Source organism: Scleropages formosus, chromosome 12, assembly GCF_900964775.1.
Source record: "Scleropages formosus chromosome 12, fSclFor1.1, whole genome shotgun sequence".
Lineage (NCBI taxonomy): Eukaryota > Metazoa > Chordata > Actinopteri > Osteoglossiformes > Osteoglossidae > Scleropages > Scleropages formosus.
In genome coordinates this window covers 27,040,603-27,058,973 of record NC_041817.1, presented here as the reverse complement: position 1 = coordinate 27,058,973, position 18,371 = coordinate 27,040,603, and the positions used below count along the sequence as shown (strand labels likewise).

At 46.4% G+C, this 18,371-nt stretch overlaps 1 protein-coding gene across 3 annotated transcripts in view; it reads right to left on the bottom strand.

Annotated features, from left to right (window-relative positions):
* Positions 1-18,371, bottom strand: part of LOC108928273 (von Willebrand factor D and EGF domain-containing protein) — a 59,829-nt gene that overhangs the window by 26,736 nt on the left and 14,722 nt on the right. For all 3 annotated transcript variants that reach the window (XR_003798043.1, XR_003798044.1, XM_029256953.1), the window contains exons 8-17: positions 17,794-18,011; positions 16,751-16,824; positions 15,686-15,953; positions 14,913-15,115; positions 13,666-14,489; positions 9,210-9,346; positions 6,661-6,822; positions 5,118-5,222; positions 4,224-4,338; positions 911-1,161 (exon numbers count right to left, since the gene is read on the bottom strand). Coding sequence is in view for 1 of the 3 variants with exons in the window: in XM_029256953.1 (XP_029112786.1) it covers positions 911-1,161; positions 4,224-4,338; positions 5,118-5,222; positions 6,661-6,822; positions 9,210-9,346; positions 13,666-14,489; positions 14,913-15,115; positions 15,686-15,953; positions 16,751-16,824; positions 17,794-18,011 (2,357 nt within the window). In the remaining 2 variants the exon portion in view is untranslated. The remainder of the gene's footprint in view (positions 1-910; positions 1,162-4,223; positions 4,339-5,117; positions 5,223-6,660; positions 6,823-9,209; positions 9,347-13,665; positions 14,490-14,912; positions 15,116-15,685; positions 15,954-16,750; positions 16,825-17,793; positions 18,012-18,371) is intronic.

Sequence of the window (18,371 nt, the reverse complement as noted above, 5' to 3'; positions counted from 1 at the left end):
GTCGATTTACGGTGGGCATCCATCTCTCGATTAACAGCGAATCGTGTTGAGGGCAAAGGGACCGCAGAAGCATCGTGCTGCACTTGCCATATGCCGAGACTTAACAGACGGCAGGTTCTTCCGCCATAATAAGCGGAATATTAATTAACTTCCGCAACTAAAAAGCCTCAAAGCACGGAGTGACGTTTCAATTGTCGGGCATATGTTTTTTCAAATGGCCCGATTTCATCCTGTTGATTATTTTCCTTCCGTTGCCGTTTCACGTGGAAGCTGTTCCAAGCTCTGCCTTGATTAATTTCTCTGCCATTAATGTAAACTAAGTTATTAAAAATACAACATCACATCGCTTCCCTCCCTCCACGCAGTGTCTCATAACACCCACAATTCTTTGCTCGCATTAGTCTTTTACGGGCGTTTTCCGAAGGCTATAATAATAACCGTCGTAAAGCCAACACACATCCATCTAGAGTATCGAGCAGCTCTTGGCAAACGAATCAGATATGTTTAGAAAAGTGTCAAGTCTCAGTTACTTTAACAACATTCTGCCTGGATTCATGTTCCTCATGTTTAGATTAACCCCTCATACATATGTATTGCCTATTTATACCCGCGGCTATGTTAGCAGGCCAAAATGACGCTTGTTCTGCATAGGAGATCATTCTTCAGAGAACAAACAAAGGCCGCGCCGCAAGCAGAACCATTTATTTTTTTCATGCCTCTGGATTTAATGTTTGTACGTTTCCAAACAGAATATGACCTGAATATCCTAGGCTTCGCTTGCAGCCAGGCTGGTTGACACACACCACCTAGGGTCCATCCGCTAAGGGTGACACTCATTTACTGCAGTGGGAAAACTGTCTGTGGGGTTCGAGCAATAGGTGGATGGCCGGAGGGTGAGGATTCCTCTTACCCGCACGCTGTGGCTGCTCCGTGCGCCGCACTCGTCCGACGCGGTGAAGCCAAACACCGGCGCCTCCTCGGAGCGGACCCACCAGATGAGAAGGCCAGCCGGGGACAGCGAGGCGCCAGGGGGACCCGACTCCAGCTGGAAGAGCACGGCCGAGCCCTCGGGGTCCGATGCCGAGAACTGGTAGACAAAGTTCTCCCCAACAAAAGTCTGCAGTTCGCCAGGCAGGGTGTGGATAACGGGGGGCAGATTGGCTGTGGTGGGGGAGAGAAAAGTGTCAGAAAACTCCCTGCTCAAGGACACGACTTAAGGGTTTTCGAGGAGCGCGACACCCGGTGCCTGTCACCACGAAGAGATTCTCCAGGGTCATTAGCGTCGTGTTTGTCCTGGGCTGTCAGATCAACAAGGTCATTTCAACCCATTCGACGGGGTCAAGGACAAGCTGGCGCGTGTTCCTTCATGACAAGGTGCCGCACGGATGGAGCCAGAACCATTACAGGCGACCTGCTCCTCTTTGATCCAGGTGAAGCAAGGACTGTGTTGACGGAGCGGTGCGGAATGGCAGCCACTTTGATCTCCGGCAACGCGGGCGCCTTCTGCTTGAGGAACACGTAGCTGGCCCATTCCAAGAGGAGCGCAGAGAAAAACAGACCCAGCTGTGACCCAACTGGGCCCTTGAACAGGACAGGACTGCCCTGAAAGCAGGAGATGGAGAAACAGCGGCGACCAGTAGGGTAATGCGCACCGCGACTGCGAACGACGGGGTCAGAAACAGACATCGCCAATGGGCACAAATCTCAGTATCAAGTATTTGTGTTAAATCACGGCAGCCATTAGCAGCCGGAGCAGAAAAATCCTGCTGCCTCCCTCCAGGTGCCAAAGGCCCGTGATTCCTGTGGAATTGTTCTCTGGACCCGCCAGACGATTTTCCTCATGCGGCACTTATTTACCACACAGCCAGCAGCCGTTCCACCGTGACACGTGACACTGTTTAAGGTCTGCACACAGGAGTCAAACAAGAGGGAAGCTTTTCTTCATTATCTGGCTCAAGATGGATGTTTTTCCAATCTGGAAAAGTCCTCCCAGTGCTAACATCGCTCCTGCTCCAGCTGCCCATGATATGGTGGAGATACTCCACAGTTATCAATACCTCACATACATGTTGCTCTAATCATCTGGGTTATTCGCAATGCCATAGACCCGATCCATGAAGAATGACATCCAGAGCAATGTAGGATAGGGGTAGAACAAAGAACAAAGTACTGTAGCAGTGGGGTGGGCGGAGCCTTCCCATCATTTTTTGCCATATAGTGTTTACTTGTTGATTTAACAATGTCTAGGAGCTGTTCTAGTGTGTTCCAGTAAAGGATGTAGTGTTCAGGCCTTTTCTGCTACTGAGGTGGATCACCGAGTATGTTTGTTTGTAATTTTTGGTCATCCACCATGGATGCGAGCAGTGAAACAGAGGCTACAAAGAGCCCTGAGGAAACTGACATTAAAAATGCTATACAGTGAAGAAGATCACTTCTCAGTCTTTTGGCTAAGATCAAAGTGCAATATGGTAAAGAAAAGGAGGGAAAAATCTTTCCTGTCTCAACCCAAAGCCTCCTGCTAAAAAGGCCAGGCCCTTTGCTGGATCATGGTTTCCGAGACGTTTGGAATATTGTGAGGTTCCTGTGCATAGCCGTGTGCCCTTCCAGTACACCCCCCCCCCCCCCCCCCCCCCACACACACACACACACTTGTATGGAAGAATGAATGCATGAGGACTGCAGTCCATCTATAACCCCAGCTGGAGAGAGTAGCGTCCTCCACCCAATCAAAATGGAAATTACACCTGTTTCGGCGTTGGCTGCGGTTGCAAATCTTTCGACAGAAATGGTTTAAATGAAAAGTGGCCCGAAATGCTTCCGTCGCGAGCACGTCGGTGCCAGTCATATTTCACCCCGTGCCCCTGCTCTCCGTTCGTTTTCATTAGGCGATAATAATGGATTCAAACAGGGCGAGCAGATGCACTTCGAAAGGAAGAGGAGCGAACGCCGTCGGACATACAAACGAAACAGTGTCTGAACAACAAAGACGAGAGGACTGTCAGTGCTGAGAGCCGTCTGTAGACCACCTGGGAGAACGAGATTTCGTGTTCAACTCCAGACAGAAGGTCTGTGGTGCTTCGTGGTGAGATGGAGCAGATGCAGCAGACTGTATGAGCAGTAAACTGAACATATAAACTGACTATATATATTGACCTCCTTGGGGAAAACAAGTAGTAACTAAAAATCCATTGTAGTTTAAAGGCAAATACACTAAAATCTGCCAATGGTCACAGTTTCAAGGTCCAAGGCCTTGTTCAAGGGTCTCGAACCCTCATTCAACACAATACAACACACGACTGACCAGCCACCTGCCTTCATTCAGTGGACTAAGCAAAGTTCATTGGGGGATGTGAGCATTGTGGTTAGAGCCGACGCCTTGTAATTACAGGACCCGGGTTCAAATCAGACCCCTGCCGCAATAGCAGATTTTGCTTAGAAAAGGTTTTTTTTTTTTTTTTAAAAAAAAAAAAGATTTTTCAAAATTTAAGACTTAAATCAAAATCTCAAGTTTTGCTTAGATCAAGGTTTTCACCTTGAATTGATAGTGAAAAAATACCCAGGTGACCAAAGTTCTCCCATGACCAGCCCTCGCTGATTGTTTATTGGAACAACTGGACAGCACAGTGCATCACAGTTCTATTTTTATTGTATTGGAAACTGGGGGGAAAAAAGTGCTTAATGGATCAATGAAATAAATCCAAATTAAAAATCACTTAATATTCAACATTCAAAGATATTTTCAAGAAATAGTCAACAGACAACGAAAATAAAATATCCTTTTTACAAACAAAAAATTGGGAGCAATTATATTCTGTGCACCAGTATCATTCTCCTCATTAAGTCATCAGTCCTTTTCAACAAGGTGGTACAATATTGGGCAAAACGAAACAACTCGCTAAAAAATAACTTTAATATTTCAAGTGAGCTGCAAGCATACAACTCTAAACAAATGAGAAAATATATCTTAAGACATTACTTACACATGATGACTAAAACACCATTACTTACGATACATTGGAAAGACGGAGCTGAATGCCCTGTAAATGGATAAATGGCTTTGAACGGCATCAGCGCACAAACCTCACCCCGTAACTCACCTTGGAGAAAAATGTCAGCAAAATCGTGGCTAAAAATAATTTCTTTATCGTGGTTATTTTTGGACGGTTAAAATGCGAGGCAGGCAGGAAGGCGCAGCAGACCCCGCACCGCACCGCACTCCTTACCTTCATTCCGGGACCAAGTGAATTTCGAAGCGCTTGGGTTGCACAGAAGGCAGGGGACGGTGGGATTGGAGTCCCCGTCAGCAAAGCACAGCCCATCTATATTGCATGTCTTCTCCTGGCAAGTGGAAGGGGCGTTCATTAGCGCACCATGCATTTTTAATCCATCTACAGACAGCTGCCAATTCTGGATTTCATATTGTATTCGGTCACAAGTCCCAGGCAACAAGGGGAAACTCTGCTGGTATTAGAAAGGCAAATTAGCCAAAATCTCTCATTTGCATTTACATATCCCTGTTTCAGTGCTTCTTGGGCAACAACCCTAAATGTACATTCTCTGGGTGTCGATACGAAAATGAAAAAGGGGAACGTCTAATTTCTTGAATAAATTGCACTCCTGATTCCTGTGAGATGACCAGGAAATAAACAGGCAGTGGGGGTAGGGGAAAAGAGACGGAGCACGAAAGTCTCCCCACCTGCTGATGACTGGTTCACGATGCTGGATTAGCATAGTGCAGGAGCAGCGGTTACATATGTTTGCCCAAGGCAAAGAGCCGTGGCACTTGTGCGCGTGTGTTTGTGGGTGTGTGAGCGCGCGCGGGGATGGTGGGAGTGCAGGAGGCTCAGTGTTTAATGTTTTGGTCACCACGGCGACGGACCTTCCCACTCCAAGCCAGCATTTGAAACAGGTGCCCCGGAGCACTCGGGAGACGAGACACAGATGTTCTAAACTTTTCATTTGGCGTTTCTCCATCGGCCCTCAAACCCTGGACCCCCCGCCCTTCCCAGGCTGGAGGACTGCTGCAGGCGCAGCATTCTGTTTTATTCAGAGGAACACCCCGAGGAGTGCGCGCGATGAGAAGTGTGTGGCGTTTCAAGCGGAGCTGCTGGTGGTACCTTTAACTGGCAGAAGCCGGAGGGCAGGGGGTCACACACATGGCAGCCCCCGTCATACACAGTCAGCACCCGGGGATCACTGTACAGGGAGCCATCATTGGTCACCTGCAGGACATGGAGACAGATGGCAGTGCAAGCAACAATAAAGAAAAATCACTCACGTGTCCTTTGTACTGCGTTTTTACCGTGAAAACTGCCATTTATGTTGTTTGTGTTTTGGGAGAAGCACACGCGACCAGTCCTTGTGCGATACTGGAACGAATGGACAGTGTTTCTTAAAACTATATTTCCCAAATCAGCAAAGTGAAACACAAATTGATCCATATATTTTAAAAAAAGAAACACGATTTCAGTATTTTAAGTATTATACTTCAGATAAATGGAGATGTGGTAGTGAACTTTTGTGAACCACTGGCCATTTTCAAACATGCCTATTTTACTGTCTTACTTTATCATACTATTGTATCTGCATTGTGTATTGTTAAAATAGTTTTATTTTCGTGCAGCAAGATTACCATCACATGGAACCGGGAAACAAAATCATTTTATAAATGATTATTCTAATTAGGTGATGTGTCATCTCGAGTTGGGAGAGGTACGTTTACAACTCTGTCACCGGCGCAGAACAGGTGCTTCGTGGTGAGGGTGATTTTTACACACCAGCAGCCCCCCCCCCACACATTTGGATGTTATGGCACCCCAAAGTTTGGAAAGATTCATCAGTGAAGGGCTGGAAAAACAAATATGTCACCATTGTTTCATGATTTTCTGCAGCAGTCGGAACTGTGCTGTGTTATACTCCACTGTACGTATGACTCTGAAATTATTAAAATTTGAATATGTTGATGATCTTCTGTCTTTCAGACCTCGAACAAAGTGATGAAGCATCCCGACACTGGTCTGCAGTCTATCCATCCTGTGGGACTTTGCCATGTGACTTTTCTCTGACTTCCAGACACACCCTGTGGCTTCAGTCAGCGCTGAGATTTATGCTAATGAGCTCGCCCATCACAGACGCTCCGGGACGTCTGCTTGTTTTCGCTGGGTAAACATGGAGCCACGGAGCCCACGCCAGGCCTTGCTGGGATCAGCTGAACCCACAAGGTGCTCGAGAAGGATGTGCCAAGATGACGAACCAACCCAAACGCTCAGCTGACTGCATACAGCCTGTCCCATGTTGCTCTTCTCCCATCCTTCATCTTCCACCTCTTCAGCTTCTGCGGCACAATTATGCCGTTAAGGAACTGCTCCCATTGTAATTCCAATCTGATTCAGTCGACTGTGACTCACTCTCGATTTGTACTGTACTTCACGATGCCTTTTCCGCTCTTCCTTTTAATGTGGTGACATGAAAATACTGCAGATGAGGAACTTCCTATTCAACCACAGCATAAAAATTTCAGCAACCAAAAGGAGCATAGTGACAACCCAATTTATTGCTATTCTGAATCTGAATAGCTGTGATTTAACAGTTATGAAACCAAAGGGCATGTAAAACGCCAGTGTAAAATGTGAGATATGGATGTTGGGTTGGTGAACGTACCCTCACTTCCCATCTGGCAAAGGGCTGGTTGTCCTCCCCGAAGCCCAGGGTATCTGAGGATGAGCTCTCTAGGGGTGGGACTGCACAACGTATGGTTCCAGAGTTCAGGAACATGGCCTGGCTCTTCTGTTCTCTGGCTGGGACCCACTCACCGTTCAAATGCTGCAATTGAACGAAAGAGGTGACCATAACACCCCGACACACCGTTAGTGCCCTAGCTGTGCCGGTATGACCACGTTGCTGCATGGAAATCAAGGTTCAGCCCGCTGCCATTCTCACTAATGCTTTCATTTTTACACTGGCTCCTCGTGTCACGAATATCTGAATTACGGATTTTGAAACCTACGGACATTTTCCAGTTTATTTTTACATAAATTTTCTACACTGATTCACACACACACACACATTTTCAGAACCGCTTGTCCCTTACGGGGTCACAGGGAACCGGAGCCTACCCGGTGACACAGGGCGTAAGGCCGGAGGGGGAAGGGGACACACCCAGGACGGGACGCCAGTCCGCCGCAAGGCACCCCAAGCGGGACTCGAACCCCAGACCCACCGGAGAGCAGGACTGCGGTCCAACCCACTGCGCCACTGCACCCCCTTTACACTGATTCATTTCTTCAATTTTCTGCTTATTATGGGACAATCGGCAGTGTAGTGGATTGAGCCATTGCACCTACAAGACCGGGTTTCCAGTCCCATGGCCTGCTACAGCACCCCAGAGCAAATGACAGAAGAAAAATAACCATGTTGTACAAATGGGTAAATCATTGCAAGTGGCTGAGTGTAAAAACTTCACCCTTTAAGCTACCTTGGAGAAAAGCATCAGACGAATGAATAAATAATAATTAGTTAAAGTGACCCGCATTTACCCGCTCGGCTGATAGATGGCAGTACAGAGCACCAAAACGGACACGTTGATTTCGGACCCTTTTCTCGTATAATTGTTGACTTTAAAATGAAAATACGTTACATAAACACCAGTAAATGCAGCCTGACCAGCTCATTTCTGCATAACAATGTCTGTTGGCATAACCTAAGTGTTACTTTTGGCATATCCTACATGTCACTAATACTCCATAAAATTGTGTAAATGGTTTTTTTTTTTTCCCTACAGCTATGAAATGCTCTCTCCTTTCAATGTGGATATAATTACATTTTAACTTCCCAGCAATAACTCGGGGCTTTTAATTCCAACACAAACAACTAGTGTGACCGGTCATAAATTAATCCCTTTCAAGGTCATCCTGTGATACTTTATGATAAATTCATGCTTTTATGAAAATGTAATGTTTTGTTTCCGAGGAAATGGGAATCCGATCCGTTTCCCACTGTTTCACATGGGAGCACAATCGATTTTTGCTGAGAGTTGTGCAAGAACACATTAGATAAATATTTAGCCAGATTTAATTTATGTATTCCAAACGGAAAAAATAAATCAAAGCTATCAAAAAGCCCATTGTGTTAAGGTTCTCGGAGGGGGTTAAAAGGGGGGGAACCCCATTTCCTGCAGTTACCCAGGCGATGCTTGCGAGAAAAGGCCCAGAGGAGATCGCCTTGGAAATGATACGGATGGATCACCGAGGACAGAAAACAGCATTTTTAATTGGAAGCGACACTCTGGGGCTCAAATCTCATTTGGATCATGCGGGGAGTCCGCCGCTGCCTACAGCCTCGCATCCGTGTCTCTAAAAGCCCGAGGAGCTGCGACTCCCACGAGAAGAGCAGCCTTCAGTGCAGCGCTGTACCACGGCGTCACGGTAAGTCAGAGTAATGACCCAAACAGTGAGTTAAATATAAATGACACCTCTCTGGAACAATGTCAGTGGTAAATATCTCTGCTTTGCTACCAAACCCCCCAGAGGCCACAGAAATGGCTGTTGCACCCTTGAGTAGACCATGAAACCTAAACATTCTGCACTGGATGCAGGCAATACGAATCCTCACTTACATGCAAAAAAAAAAAAAAAACAAACGAAGTAAACAAATGAGAAGGAATAACATTCCTCAGCAGGGTTAACTTTTTGACCAGAGGGGGGGGGACTCTTGGACTTTGTGTGCCCTGCTAGCTCTCCCGGGGAGGATGGGCAGCCAACTGGCCTTGGACCATCAGGTTTCTCCTCATGCACCAGCTGCAGAAGTTTTGTTGCCTTCTGGGGTTTTTCCCACAATAGCTTTTAACTGTGTGTCTTTGTTGTTATTCCTTATTATGTGTCTGTGCTTTTTACTGTTTTGTCTTTTTTTTTTTTTTTTAAACACTTTGAGGCACCCAGTCGGGAAAGGCACAATAGAAATGCACGAAATTGAAATAAACCAATTTAAACTAAGAGATTGCAGGAGTGCGTTCATTTTCTTTCTGTGTTAGATGTTCAAAAGACCTCCCAGAGAGCCAGTGTAACCATCGTTTGTTTACATGTAAATAACGGCGAGATCACCTGGTGGCTTTACACCCAACCATGAGGAGAGAGAAAACAAATGCTGGCAAACTACAGCCTGGGGAGTGGGAGTGAAGGGGAGACACCGCACGGCCAAGCGAGTCCTCTGACCATCAGTCGGGTTGTTTTGCAGCCAAGGAGAGGCGAGTCGACGAAGCCCGGGCCATAAACGTGTACGCCATCGCAGTCGGAGGTCCTCAAGTCACACAGGCCCCCGTCCTCCAGGTCCGACACCTGCACGGCTCCACCTTTGAGTGCACAGAAAGAAAGATGCAGCATCAGGTTTAATTTCATGGACCGTTTTCACCAGGAATCTGCGAGGAAATTTCCTCACCTCTACGCCAAAACTGTATCTTAAAAACGGTGGTTAATCTCTGATCCAGAATTACATATCCATCACCTAACGTACCCATCACCTAGCCTGAAAACCACCCGATAGCCGCGTAAGGGACGTCCAGTCAACACATCCTACTGGCGGAGACCCTCGGCAAAAACAGGCTTCGCTAGAGAGATTATAGGTCTCTTTTGGGCTGAAAATAACTTAGGAGGACCTCAAAAGTGTTGCTATGGTCCGACTTGCTTTGCCTGTTGCCACCATGACCCTCTCCAAGATAATGCATGGCAGGATAGATGATTATTCTATTCATTGATATGACAATGGGGTTTCTTATGAATAATTTGATTACAAAACTCCAAGGAAGCCAAGTGTGGTGTGTATTAACACTTTACAGCAGCAACTGGAATTTAGGGATATAAATCCATATTAAATGAGCAGATTAATCATCATCAGAAAGGGAATTACGGAAAAGTTAGCTAATCAGGACAGGGATACCTTTACCTGCATACCCTCATCTCAGCTACCTCGAGACAGATGGAACCAACAGGTGAACATTCAACTGGCTCTGCACTCTGGTGCTGCGGGGTATTAACCGACGGCACGTGAAAAACAAGCCCACATGACAGCATCTTGGAGCCCTTTTGCCGGAAAGCAGATTTTACAGATGAACAAAAGCAGCATTATGTCAGCCAAGGAAGTCTCCATCAGGGCCGCCAGTGGAAGGACATGGATTATGTTTCGATGCAGAGAAGCCACAAAGGGAAGACTCGTGAAATTCATGCAATTCTTGGAAAGGCACGGCTGCCAGCTGAACACCAAAGATTATAAAATTCTCCAGTCCAAGAGTACTGCTGCGCGATGCATAATGCAGCGAACCGCCACGCTTTCCACGGCTGCAAATGTGTGTAAATAAAGTCTGTCAATTTTGCCAGAGCAATAAACAAAACAGCTGGGCCCACAGCTCCAACAAGCACCAGTAATTTGTAAAACATATTCTGTAGCTAACGTACTTCATTAACAGTTGCGCAAAATAAAAAAAAAAAAAAAAAAACTTGTTCAACATTATGACCTTGCAATTCCCCAAAGTGCAGAAAATAAACAAAAACCATCATTCAACAGAGAGCAGCACAAGATGCTGGACCTGCTGCATTAATGCTGACTACGAGTCATCAAGTGTCGACTGCCAGCAGCGAACAGTCACTTACTGAGCACCATCCAATCAAAATAAGTGAGTGATGGCAATTACAAGAAGATGACGACCACTTCGCCTAGCGGTCGCGGAGTTTGTCCAATGGAAGTGAAGAGCGCGAGATGGGTGTAGACTCAGACGACAGACTGAAAGGAAACAACGGAAGTGCTCGGTCCATCCAACGGTGGGGAAAAAGAATCCGAGAGGGGCGGAGACTCTTGGGTTGAGATGAGAATGAGAGGAAATAACAGGAACATCGAGTGCATCCAGTGACAGGGTAGAGAATGGTACTTTTCTTCAGTTAGCTAACACAGTTGCAGGAACAGACGTGGTGACAGTTACAGGAATTTTAATGCCTCTATCTGGATGCTGTAAGCTGGTCAACAAACAACATGCCAAAATGAAAAATTGACTATGCAAATTAGACCACGCAGATGCCAAGAGCCACAACTGCCAAATGACGATGCAACCGTTGATCATTGCAAGGGAGCCAAACGCAACTGCAAATTGGCTTCTTTTTTCCTTCACTCATGATATTTATTCCTGAGGTTTATTTTATCACTTGGTTAATTTCTTTACATCACAAAGCATTCACAAAACCCATGCTAATCGCATATTTATATGACGTGAGCTGTGGATCTCCATGGTGTCTCTTCTAGTCCCTGACAGTGATGCAAAATGCAAACAACTGACGGGTCTATTAAGGCCTGGGAAAACTTCACAGAAATGGAAGTTATCCAGTTTGCATCGATGCGACTGCTTGTTCCGCCAACTCCTGCTGGCGGAACAAACGGAGAGGGGACTCACTGAATAAACAGCAGCAAACAAGGAGCGAACAGCAGGCAGCTGAGAAAATGCACAAATTGCAGGCAATGCTGTGAAATTAAAATGCTCATATAGTCATAAGAACAGCAGTGATAACAATAATTCCCCCTCCAACACCCACCGACCTCAGTATGTTACACCTGTGGATTAACTAACTCCATTGTTAAAAACACCTTTTCTCAGAAAAACCAGTACAGCACAAACAATGGATGACAAATAAATGCAAAATATATTCCACAAAAAGAAAACTTTGGTGGGAAAATAGAAATTCAATATGGGACACAGAGGACTGGATGCAGGCAACACGAATCCTCACTTGCATTTAGTGTTTTCTATATAGGGCAAGTGAATAGAGGGAAAAAGGAAATTGAAATCGTAATCATCATCTCTGCTCCTTGTGTCCATCTGAAGAAGTCCCCAGAGCCCCACACCAGATGTGCTTGCCATCGTGAGCAATGCTGAACAACCCAACCAGCACAAACTGGGAGCTGTGACCTCCATCTGTGGACTCGTGAAGCACATCTGATGTTGATCGCTCTGTGTTTGTGGGAAGGTCTCGCTCGGCACTTGGACCAGTGAGCCTAAGGCACGGGTCTTAGGATCATGTACAGAATCAGATGGCAATTATGTGTGTGGAGCAAACAAATGACCCATGAGTCCGTGAATGGTTCTGAAGCACTACAGGACATTGATACCTCATGGGACTTAACACATTTCTGTCATGAGCCTTTGCTTAGTTTGCTAACTGTAAAAAAAAAAAATACTGCTCACTTAACAGCTGCCAGTTAAAACTTGGGTGATATTTCAGTGGTTTGAATTTTGCACATATCTGGTGGATGTGAAATCCAGTTTGAATCCATGGCGATGTTGCCATAAGAGTGAACTTTGCAGCACACATCATTCCTCCTACTTGACTATGATTAGGGTATTGGTGAGTAGTCAGAACGAGCCTGAAACTAAGACAGCAGTCAAATGTGGTTCCATGGTGGAGGGGAAAAAACACAGCACACAGAAAAGCTAACGGACAAGATTGCAGTGATGGCTGGAGCCAAGGACCACCTTGGTGCCAATCCTGTTGCAAACCTGCGGTGCTGCCTCCGGCCCATGGGGCGTACTACTGAAGCTGTAAGTACCTTGTACTGCAGAGCTTCACACCTTCTTCTAGTGCTTATTGTTGGACCATACCATTTATTTGTTGGGCCAAAATATTAATGTCCTACAGACTTAAAGGCCATCATATATGGCTGAAGGCCTGGTTCTGCAGCACTGATGACATTTTCGTGTGCCAGCAACAAAAGGACCTTTTAAAAGCATAACTGAAAGAATTCAGATGAACCACATTTTAAACTCCAATCTGCTCCATCCCTGGAGATACAGACAGTATTCCAAGAGACTGGTGCATCCGATCTGAAGATGTATCCAACAACAGAAGATCAGCATGAGCATGTGACATAATGCATTTCAATTGAAAAATCAGGATCTGCTCACCTGAAGTAAAAAGTGAGAATAGAGATGGCAAGATACGAGCACTATCATAAGAGCATGCGTAAGAGTGACTTGACGTGATTAATCATTCCTGATGCAGTTATTGATCTCAGAATAATATCAGTTTAATGTCATTTTAATTCCTCTTGCAAAATACAATACATAATCTGAACTGAACAAAGTTTTGTAAAAAAATCAATCACTAAATCAATATAAAGGCTTATAACAGGAAAAAAAAAAAACATTTAAAACTAATTATCTTTTTGAAGACTGTATATTGAATAAACTACTATATGTACTTGGATGAAAATTGTCATTTCTTAAAGGAAACAGAAAAAAATAACCAGTATTCTACTGCAAAGTAACTCCAACCGTGTATTTTTTTTTTTCAACAATGACATCTGGGCAGTGAAATAGACCGTACCTCTGTTTCGACATGTTCATTTGGAGCCTTTGTGTCTCAGAACTGTGACCCAAAATGCATTATAGTGTGGTGTTAAAGTGTGGAGTGTGTGACATGATCCATTTGGATGTACTGTGGAAGTAGACCACATACTTACTGACTGGGAATAGCATAAAAAAACCTTAATTTACAAGTGGTCCATGAACGCTTTATGGAACGTCCAGTTACAGCATTTTTGTGCACATTGAATTAGGGTGAACTAGGACACACTTTTCATGCTGCTTATGCTCAGTGGCTGCAACAGTACAGCAACGGACTGAATACTTACCAACAGGCAAACTGCAGTCATGGTGGGTGTAGCCCGGGATGCAGCGGCAGCCATCCTCAGTGCACTGCCCTCTCCCACTGCAAAAACTGCGGCATCTCACAGCAGAGAGGAGCCCCTCTGGACCACTTGTGGCCCCTCTTGATCCTTGAGTCAGATGGGTGCGGTTCTCCAACAGCTTCCGCTCACACTCGTTTTCCAGGAAAGGGGCCAAGCTGCTGGCCCAGGACACATCATCCTTCAGCTGCAGATCCAGGAGGCAAAGCTCCACCGCCTCCTCCAGTTGGTGGCCTAGCAGCTCCCTGCAGATCATGCCTACATCAGAGTGTACCAGCATCAGTCGGCATATCTCCAGGGCCTGGGCTGCAGTCAGCCCACTGGGAGTGGGCCAGGTGGCCTGCAGCAGAGGCTGGCCTGGAGACTGCAGGTCCACAGGGGACACGTAGGACAAGGAACCAAATTCCATCCTCCTCCTGCTCTCGTTCTGGTACTGCCTCTCGAGCTTTCCCCTGGTTTTCACTCCACTTGGGTCTGTATTGTTGACTGAAGCAGCAGAACCCTGGCGCCAGTGGCGAGAGCGATCTCCATCTGGTTGTTCCGGCGATTTCTGCTCTGCCTTGACGTGCACGGTGTATCTAGCTGTGACATCCACGGCAGCAAAGATGGAGGTGTGGTCCACGTTATCATGAGCGAGGCAACGAGCCGGAGCCCGTCGATGGGGGAACTCATCTGTGTCGCTCCCAGCTTCACATCGACAGAAATTCCTCTTCATCTCGTCCTCCGCTGTGGGTGGTGAAGAGTCAAACAGGCTCTGTGGCGCTGGGATCCTGACACAGAGAAACATGGAAGGAATGTGTCTCAGAAGACGAAGCATCACGTTTCCTGTTGAATTAATCCCTGAGACATCATATCTAGAGAGTGCTTCGGTTTTGATAAAGGTTAACTTATCAATTACACATTATTTAAATCTTTCTAAAACAAAAACGCTTTGAAGTCAGAACAAAAGGACTGCTTTCTGAATTAATGGAACCTTAAAGTGTCAAGTCTTGTAACCAGATAACCGTTTCATATCTGAATATGTCTAAGGCAGCATTCTCGAGACTCGAAAGTGGATGCTGCAGCTCTTGGATAATTCAGTAGAGCCTTTTTGGGCAGTAATTCAAGGGTTTCTACATCACTTCAGATTGTTACGAGGTGCTGACCCTCACCGTGGAGCCGTCATGAGATCATTAGAAGAGGCCTCGTGTTACCTCCACTCCTGAATGAAGAGCACAAGGTCCTCCGACCTGTAGGTGGCACCATCACGTCTATGGAAGTCATTGCGGTTGTTGCCATCAAAGGTCCCACATAAACCACGGGTGGCATTGAAATCAGCGCTCGACACTCGCACAGTCACGCTCATGCCCCTGTCGCTCAGGTCGGCCCGCATGAAGGACCCTGAAGGGAACAGCACCTGTGTAGGGTGAAGCAAGGGAGATGTCCACTTGCAAAGAAGTATGTGAGCAACGTGTCCAGAGGGGACGACATATTACATCACTTCCTGTGTTAACAGAGTCACCCAAGTACACCGGCTTTGTTGAAAATGTTGATACGGCACGCTTCCTCACGCCGGGGCGTTTCACACACACGCACTTTCCTCAAGAAACCGTTCCCTTTATATTCAGGTACACGTGTTTACTTATGTGCATACGGGATTGGAAGTGTGTGGTAAATAATGCAGGCCTCATAAGAGACCGAATTACCCATTCTCTGCTTTAATCCAAATTAATCCTCTTCTCCAGTCTGGGGTCTCGTATGAAGAGAGAGTAATCACACTTGTTAACAACCTTGGCAGCATGAGAGCATTCCCTCCCAGTGGATAAATGCTGTTTACCACCCGGCGAATGCGGGAAGTAAGAACGACTCCGAAATGAGCACCGCGAATGATGAGCAAGAGGGAAAATAGATGGTATTAGAAGTCCGGAACGCCTGAAAGCGAGGGTGAAAATTCCCCCTGCTTGCTTTCTTCGTACCGTCGACGTACCGTTATCTTCTTGCCATGATGCGACTCTAGGATCTTGAGGCCCTTGGAGACTTCGCCTCCCAGGGTCTTGACGGACAGGTGCGGGGCGCGAGGCCCGGCGCACGCGTCGAGGATGACCAGGTCGTTGGCCTCGCGGGCCGCCACGGCGCAGGTACACACCGCGGAGCCGAAGCGCTCCTCGCAATCGCGCTGTACAGAGTGTACCTCGAAAGTACGCACCGCGCTGCGGCACAACACAAATATCCCTGTTTGGTGGTTCTCGTAGCGCCTACGGAACATATATGTGGGGTGGGAGGAAAGGAGACAAATTGAACACTCAATACATGCCCACTGAAGTTACCCGAAGTGCCTGTGACGATTTTATGAAAAAGGAACAAAAGCAGTTAGTGAAATTTCCTTCGGGATCAGCAGAGTATCACTTATTCTACCTAAGAAAAAATTTCATTTTTTTGGGAATTGAAGAAGCAGCACTTGGGTTAGATATGGAACCTGTTACTCATTTACATGTAGTGCAAGTCAACAGCTTTTTCTAACGCAGCCTTCAAACGTTCAGTCATTGCAGTTGCCAAACATTTATTTTTAAACTATACAGTAGCTCATATACAACTCCACTCTATAATTTACTCTAGTGTGTAGGACCTCAAGTTATACTGTAGGTATTAGCATAAAAATGTTAACTGCATTTAAAAATTAAATATATGTGAATACAGAAGACTTTCACATAATATTCATTGTTACATTTATTCATTAAGCTGATGCTTTTCTCCAAAGCAGCTTCCAATTATTACCCCATTTACAGAGCTGGGTAATTTTACTGGAGCATTTTAGAGTCATTACTTCATTCAAGGGTACTTCAGCTGGGATTCAAACCTGTGACCTTTGGGTCTGAAGGTAGCAACTTTAACCACTGCACTACCAGCTATCCCTAGAATGAGCCTGCAAATAATGAAATGTTAATATTTCTTTGCACCAGTTACCATCTCTAACAAATTTATATCCTTTCATTGTCAATTTGGTCATAAAAGTAGTGGATTTACAGGTAATAATGTATGTTTCACATGGTACCTGCCATCGAACGTGACCACATGAGGATCCGTTAAGGAGTAGCAGCTCGCCGTAGGAATGTCGTCGACCACCACCTGCGGAAGGAGGGAGCGCGGCGCTCAGGATTAAAGAGCGGCTTTCATGTGTTCACTAAACACAGATGTGACCTGCAGCCCAGGGGCGACCCGTTATGCCCCTTAGAGCCTGACACCGTGTTTTGGTTTCCAGCTAGAAGGAAGCGGTCTTTATCCCTGCCCAAGGTAAGACGCCGGAGCGACCAGACGGAGCCGTTTGGAAGGATAGCGGAAATTCCAATGGAATCAAGCGAGGGTTCGACATGGGTCAGAGAGGCAGTGTTTACTGGCTACACCAATGCTAGGTGACCTCACTGAAGGGCTGGGACTTCTAATACCGCACTGCATGTGACCACAAGATTTACCTACACAGACATTTCTCGGAACTAAGATTTGAAGCATCACAAAGCCAAATTACACCACTAAAGGAAGACAGTGAGGAGAAAATGCCATCTTAATTTAATTGTACTGTTGTATATGTATGTATATGAATTGTTTTTATTAACCATTAATTAGCATGTCTGCCTGAAAAGACTTACACTAGCGGGTTTGTACAGCACTTACTGTGATTTTTCTATTTATGCAGCAGGATCTTTTTTATTGCATCATTATAACGGGTAAGTACACTGATAAGGGTACTACAGCAGAAAGGGGGATTCAAACCCAGCCTCCTTGGTACCAAGGAGACAGTGCTAACCACTACACCACCTGCAACTCCAATATTCAGGTCACGTGACAATAATAAGTGAGGGGAGCTCTGGAAAAAGATACTAACAAGTAATGAAACAGGTACTTCTGACATACAGCAAAACTGAAAAATAAGTTTCAAGTTATTTCTTCAGAAGATACCCCAATAAAGCCACCACATATGGATCATTCTGAATCGTCAGCAGAGCCCAGAGCACAGGACTCGGCTACATTACAGCTGCATCACAGATAACCACACACCAGCGAATGTGGGTGTGAACTGCGCCCCGCGCCCTCACTGACCTTGAGCGTCGGGGGGGTATGTCCCCTCCACAGGCGGGGGCTGTCCCGGGCCGGCCGAGCCACAATCTGGCTCTCACGGCTCCCGTCGCGCGCAAAGTCGGTGACGGCCGTCAGCAGCAGGGAGGCCCGGGCGCAGCCGCCATCCCCGCAGGGCGTCGGGAGCAGGTCCACCTGGCACTCCGACAGGGCGACGTCCGGAGCGTCTGGCCCCAGGTTACCTGGCGCATCAACAGTCCCGGGAGACCTTGTTAATGCAGAGCACGCACCTGTACCGCATTCGTCCCATCATCGAGCACACACCTCGGGGCAGCGTGGGAGAGACGGAGCCGCGGCCGTCGCCGGGAGAGAGACTTTAAACAGACGAGGGTAGTGTGCAATCAGAGGTGTGTTTACAGCCAGAGCGTTAACGCAGCATGCCAATACAGTGTCCTTCATGCAATGTAAAACCAAGAACAGCTCAATTCATTATTCATGGCACTGTCAGCGGAGAGAAAGCTGAAATTATGGCAAGAATTCAATAAGCACATATACCCATTAGCTGGAAGGTGTTCTTCGATAATAAGAAAGAAGAGGGAGCC